The sequence below is a fragment of the Corylus avellana genome, chromosome 7 (genome assembly GCF_965113065.1).
Source record: "Corylus avellana chromosome 7, dhCorAvel1.hap1.2, whole genome shotgun sequence".
Classification (NCBI taxonomy): domain Eukaryota; kingdom Viridiplantae; phylum Streptophyta; class Magnoliopsida; order Fagales; family Betulaceae; genus Corylus; species Corylus avellana.
Genome location: NC_142496.1, coordinates 13,667,591 through 13,674,592, shown reverse-complemented (window position 1 = coordinate 13,674,592; position 7,002 = coordinate 13,667,591). Strand labels below are relative to the sequence as shown.

Genomic DNA, 7,002 nt, shown 5'->3' with positions numbered 1-7,002 from the left:
TTTTTTTTTTTTTTTTTTAAAAAAAATCTTTAACCCCAGGACCAAAATCCTTGGCTCCGGCACCAAATAAAGTTATATGAAGTTATAGATATTTACGCAAATAGAGTGCCAATTTAAACGTAATTTCCTGGATTTGAAAAAAAAATAATAATAATAAAAAAACGTAATTTCCTGAAACTTATATTTGGAGGACTGGGGAGACAAACATAGACATAGTGATGCGTACGATAGAGGATTTTTGTTTTTGGGGCTTTTGTTTTTGTTTAGCACCTAAACCGCCTTCGCGTGGGAAAGCGAAGCCCAAGAATACGAATAACTAACGGAACTCGCTCGCCGACTCAGCATCGATGGCGACGGACTCATATGGCTCGTCTCCCCTCTCCCCAAACAAGCGTCGCAAAACCTTATCCGCGACCTCCAAATCCAAAATTAAAGACGACGCCAATCACAATCAGCAGGAATCGCAAGAGCAGCAACAATGGACGGCCAATTCCCCTTGCATGATCTGCTTATCCGACTGTGGGAAATCAGTCAGAGGAGAAATCGATTGCTGCGACCATTTCTTCTGCTTTATTTGCATAATGGAGTGGGCTAAGATCGAGTCCCGGTGCCCCGCGTGCAAGCGCAGGTTCATCACCATTCGTAGGCCGTTCAAGGACGGTGTCTTTGCCCCTGAACGCGTTGTCAGGGTCCCACTTCGCGACCAGGTGAGAGCGACTTCGGTACTGATTAATGTTTTTCTGACATGGGTTTTGAGTTTTGTGAACTGGGTTGTGTTTAATTTTGTGTCCTTTTGATTCTAATTTCTGTGGATTTGATCTTAATTTTGTGCTTGGCTTGATTTGTGAGATGTTACTAGAATGGAGTTTTATCCGGAACGATAATTATTATTAGAATGTATTAAAATATATAATATGGTAGGGTATTTTATTTCTGATAGAATATATGTTATGATAGAATAATTATCTTTTAGAGGAATTAATCACGTTTTAGAGGAATGATTATTACTGATGGTAATTAAATTATAGTACTTATTTTTATTTCCACTTCTACCAGTTGTAATTTTTTTATTTAAGTCCGATGAAATAATGAGAAAGGAAGTAGAAAATTATACCAAACCTTGTGTTTGAAAAGGTTTTAGGTTCTCTTTAACGAAATTTGGCGTTAGCTTCTTCCAACTTCCTTATCACACGTTCCATCATGTTTTCAAATGATCCATTTGATGCTCCCAACGATCCATTCTTTGGTCCGCCATCAAACAACTTAACTCTGATACCAATGTTACGTGAATGCTTTCACAAACATGCAACGGGATATATTGTTAGGTTTTGAGGGAACCTAAACCCTTTAGATTCGTTAAAGGGGACCTAAAACCTTTTCAAACACAAAATTTGGAATAATTTTCTGTTTCTTTTCTCATTATTTCATCAGACTTGAATAGAAAATATTACAACCGGTAGAGGTGGAAATAAAAATAAGTATGATAGTCAAATCATATTATCAAATTATATGATTTGATTATCATCAATTACAATCATTCCTCTAAAAGGTAATTATTCTATAAGATAAATATTCTATGATAACATAGATTCTAACATAAATAAAATATCCTACCATATCATGTATTTTAATATATTCTAATATTAATAACTGTTCCACATAAAACTTCATTCTCGTAACATGAGATTTGATATGTTTTTGCTTTAATGATTTTAGCTTCTAAGGGCACCTTTTTATATTGTAACTGCTTTTTTCTGCTCTTAATATTGGTTTTGTTGAGAATTTTGGCTTGTAAGATGTTGCGGAGTGATTCGGCACGAGAGGCTGAATTGAATGTGCTTAGCATATCTTTGGTGTGATACCTGCTTTTGAGTTTGTTGCAGAAATTGTGATTATCCTGGTTTGATGATTTACTTCTATGGAATTGCGTGTATTAAGCTTTTAAGATGGTAATATACTAATTATAACTTATCCAAAAAGTACATTTTAGGAAAAGAAAAAAGAAAGGAAAAAAGTAAAAGAGGATACTCTAACTGGTTATCATTGTAATTCATTCCCTTTTTTATTTGTTTTTTAAATTTGAGTTTTTGCCCTGCATTTTCTTTTTCTCATCCTAATACTTCTAGTGAACTTTATTACAATACTAGTTCATGAAAAGACCTCAAGGCATGTTTGTCGATCAAGAAGCAATTGAAGGGGGCCTGAAAAACCAACAGAGAATACTCTCTCTCTGAATGAATAAAATGCAAGATAGGATGAAATTGATTTTATTCAATGCAATTTCAATAATACATGATCCTGTTATATACACACACGGCTATAGCTGTACAAGGGATGATTACATAAATCTTGGGATTATATATTCATGGCACAATTGACAGGTATTGGAATGCCTTGTAGGTGTTTACACCTTTCCTTTGATATCTTGACATGAGCTGGAGCGTGAGGACAAAGGAGTAGAGGAGATATTTTCCATAAACGTCTGATTGCATTCCTTGGGTGGTTGGAGATAGGTTGTTGTGCAAATGGAGCTGAAGTTGCTCCTTGGAGCTTCATTTCCTTTTGTAGCAGCATCAGATATTGCAAAAGCATCCAATGGAGAGGGGGTCAGGGACATATGTTTAATAGCCCCCCGCAAGCTGATGCAGGGAGAGCCACCCATCAGCTTGCCACGGGAAAAATTAAAGTGAGCAGAAGTCAGTCCTTCAGTCAAAATATCCTTAATCTAATCATGAGAACTAATGTACGTGAGATCAATATCCTTGTTATGAACCTTCTCACGTATAAAATGGAAATCCGCCTCAATGTGCTTGGGCCAGGCATGGAAAACCGGATTGGAGGCAAGAACAAGTTCTCCTACATTACTACACCTCATAATTGGTGAAGAGGAAAGGGGAATCTACATGTCATTGAACAACATGCGCAACCAATATAGTTCGGTGGTAGTGAGGGCCGTAGCCCGATATTTTGCCTCAGTGCTTGACCGAGCAACAACGAATTGTTTCTTAGCAATCCAGGAAATAAGACATGGCCCCAAGAAGATGCCATAATCAGTAGTAGACCGGCAATCATCATGATTACCCCCCCAATCAGAATCACAGAGGCTTGCAAATGCATCTTACCTTTTGTGTGCCACAAACCATGGCTTGTAGTGCCCTTTCAAATCTCTAAGAATCCTCTTGGTTGCCATCCAAAGGCCAGAAGTGGACTGGTGCATGTGCTGGCATAGTTGGTTCACTGCGAAGGAGATATCAGGCTGGGTAATCGTGCACTATTGCAAAGCTCCAATTGTTTTGCGGAAAACCGTGGTGTCATGGGGAGAAAGAGGATTGCCCAAGTGAGCTAAAATTTTAGACCCAGCCACACATGGTGAACTTAGCACCCAGCATCTTGGACCAATTGAGAAGATCAACAATAAATTTAGACTGCTGAAGATGAAGTCCAGAAGAGGTCCAAAATGCTACCAAGAAAATAATTCAAGTCACCAAGGTCTTTCATTTTGAATACATGTTGCAACCATTTAATCAATGAGAAAATAAGAGAACGATGTGTGCCAGTGACTAAAATGATGTCCACATAAATAAGAATGGAAATATGAATAGCATCCTTGTGAAACATGAGCAAAAAACTATCAATCAGTGATGAATAAAATCCAAGCTCATGAAGGGTAGTGGATAATCTTGTAAACTAAGCCTGAGGAGCCTGCTTGAGACCGTAAAGAGACTTTTGAAGGCGACAAACATGATCAGGAAACCGAGTGCCAATAAAACCACTAGGCTGCTCCAGGTAAACCTCCTCCAATAGCACTCCGTGAAGGACCACAGACATCAAGCTGTCTGATATACCAATTAAAATTGACAACCAATGCAAGAATAACCCGAATAGTAGAAGGTTTAATAACTGGACTACATTTTTCCATGAAATCAATCCCATCCTCTTGATCAAATCCTTTGGCAACCAACCTAGCTTTATATTGATAAATAGAACCCATCTTGCTTATGTTAATGTTGTAGACCCACTTATTCCGAATAACATGCTGATGTAACGACCTTGGACAAATAGACCAAGTGCAATTAGCAAGAATGGCTTCAAATTCTTCACCCATAGTAGCTTGCCAATCCGGGAACAAGGAAGCCTGTGAGTAACAAGTGGGTTCAGCAGGAATTTGCATATTGGAAAAGGCACAAAAGGGGTGTTTGGTGCTGAAAAACAATTAGTAATCAAGAAAAAAGCAAGGCTTCAAATTTCCATTTGTGGGCAAGTAAGCATTTGACAAGAATGAGAGGTATTTGTCAACAAAGGATGTAAGGGGCGGGTTCGGTAGGCACAAGAAGAGAGGGGTTTGGAGGGTCAGCAATAGGAGCAGGGGCAGATTGGGTTGGTTCAATAAGAGAAATAGTTGGAGAAGTGAAATCAAGAGAATTTTTGGTAGCAGTAGATGAGGGAGTGGGGGCAAGAAGGAGAATCTGGGAGATGTGGATCAGGCTGAGTGTCAGTCTGGGGGGATGAAAAATCAGCATGGGCAAGTGGAGTAGAGGGGCGTGGAGTTGAGGTGGGAGAAAATATGTAGAGGAAGTGGTACAGGTATAGTAGCATGTTGTGATATTAAGGAAGCAACAGCAAACAGGGCACCCTTCTTCACAGGAACTGAGTTTTCATAAAAAACAACATGCCTTGATATATAGACCTTACGACACAAAGGATCTAAACATCTATACCCCTTATGATGTGAACTATACCCAAGAAAAACACCATTTGCTACGAAATATAAGCTTATGACTAGTCTAAGGATGCAGAAGAGGGAAACATGTAGCACCCTAGACCTCCTAGGGTAAATTTTATAATGATTGCTTGTTGTTTTATATTTGTTTTATTGTTTGGTAGCTATTTCTTTAATTGTCCTCTAATTTTCATGAGTTTAATGAGGGGTATGTTAGAGGGATGAAAAAGACCTAAAAATGGCAAGAGAGTCAGTATAGTTGAAGTCTAGGCCCTAAGAAAATCTGGCTAGCTGTCTTTTGCCAAACAGGAAAGTTTTCTTGCTTTTCCCAAATAGGGAGTATACAAGAGAGCGACTAATTAAGTAGGGGAGAAAGAAGAAGAGAACATAAAGAGAAAATCAGGAAAATTGATCACTAAAGGAGCAAGACAACCTGTAGTCCATGTGAATAAGGTGTACAAAAAGAAGTGAATAAGGTCCTCAAGGTTCCTCGACAAATCTTCGAAGCATCTCGCATTCCTTTCCTTCCAAAGACGCCATAGAAGACAAAGGGGAGCCATCTTCCATACCACGGCACTACTAGTTCTACCTCCCGCCCACCAACTAGCAAACATCTCCTTTACGCTTCTAGGTATAACCCAACTCATGTTAAAGCGAGAGAAGATAACATCCCACAACTTGCGCGCGACCCCACAATGAAGGAAGAGATGATCCACGGACTCCCCATCCGCCTCACACATACAACAATGATTAATCACAACAATACCTCTCTTCCGAACATTATCCAGCGTGAGAGATTTCCCAAGGGCAGCCGACCATGCGAAAAACGCCACTCTCAAAGGAGCCTTAGTACGCCAAATGCTTCTCCACGGGAAGTGGTTAGGCTCCTTAAAGGCAAGCCTCCTATAGAAGGAGTGAACCTCAAACTTCCCTTTACTTGAAGGGATCCACCACATCCGGTCCTCCCCTTCCCCCCGAATCGAAGATGAATACAAGAGCGAGAAAAAAGAGGCTAATGCCATCTCCTCCCAATCATGAATACTACGGGTAAAAGTAACATTCTAGTGAACCATCCCATTTACACACTCCCGGATATCCGCAATGGAAGCATCCTTGTTGCAGGCAATATTAAAGAGACCCGGAAAAGCATCTTTGAGAGACGTCTCGCCACACCAACAATCCTCCCAAAACTTGACCTTCCCCCCGAAACCAGGAACTAATCTGAAGTGGCACCGAAACGACCTCCAAACCCCACAAATGTGTTTCCATAACCCCACCCCATGCGTTCCACGAGGAACATTTGAATGCCAACCACCCCAAACCACCCCATACTTAGCCACCAAGATACTTCTGCACCAAGCTTCTTCCTCATTTGCAAATCTCCATAACCATTTCCCCAAGAGAGCTTGATTGAAAAGACGCAAGCTCCGAATCCCTAGGCCTCCCTCAGCAATCGAGGAACAAACCTCGTGCCAACTGACCAAATGGAACTTAGGCTCATCCTTGAAACCTCCCCATAAAAAATCCCGTTGAATCTTCTCAATGCGATTCGCCACGGAAATAGGGATGGGGAAGAGAGACAAAAGATAGGTGGGGAGATTGGATAAAGTGCTCTTGATGAGGGTGAGCCTTGCCCCCTTGGACAAATATGAACGCTTCCAAGAGGCCAACCTTCTAGCAATTTTCTCCAACATGTCATCCCAAATAGCCAACTGCTTGAAGGAAGCCTCTAATGGAAGACCCAGATACTTCAAGGGTAAGGAGCTAGTATCACAACCCAAAACGCCAGCCAACTCCTCCGTCTCAACCGAATCTCTTACTGGGACCAAAACAAACTTGACCCGATTAACTTTTAGCCCTGAAACCGCCTCGAAGCCAATAATGAGAGCTTTAATAAATCTAACATGTTCGGAAGCTGCCTCACAAAACACCAGCGTATCATCAGCAAAAAGATGGGAAACCGAAACCCGCTCATGCTCCCTGGCACCCACATAGAACCCATTGATGAAACCCCTACTAATAGAGGCATTAATCATCCTACTAAAGGCCTCCATGACCATAATGAACAAAAAAGGCGAAAGAGGGTCACCTTGTCTAACCCCACGCGAGCTCACAAAAAAACCGAAAGGTGAACCATTGATCAACACCGAGAACCGCACCGACGAGATACAATGTTCAATCCAAGAGCACCATTTCTCACCGAAGCCTCATCTTTTTAATAAATAGAGCAAAAACTTCCAGTTCATGTGATCATAAGCCTTCTCCATATCCAACTTACACGA

At 40.7% G+C, this 7,002-nt stretch overlaps 1 protein-coding gene across 1 annotated transcript in view; it reads left to right on the top strand.

Annotated features, from left to right (window-relative positions):
* Nucleotides 1–207: 207 nt before the first annotated feature.
* LOC132185723 (uncharacterized) overlaps nucleotides 208–7,002 on the top strand; it is a 29,002-nt gene continuing 22,207 nt past the window's right edge. Inside the window, exon 1 of the mRNA XM_059599492.2 lies at nucleotides 208–707. Within this exon, the coding sequence (XP_059455475.2) occupies nucleotides 348–707 (360 nt within the window). The 5' untranslated portion in view covers nucleotides 208–347. The remainder of the gene's footprint in view (nucleotides 708–7,002) is intronic.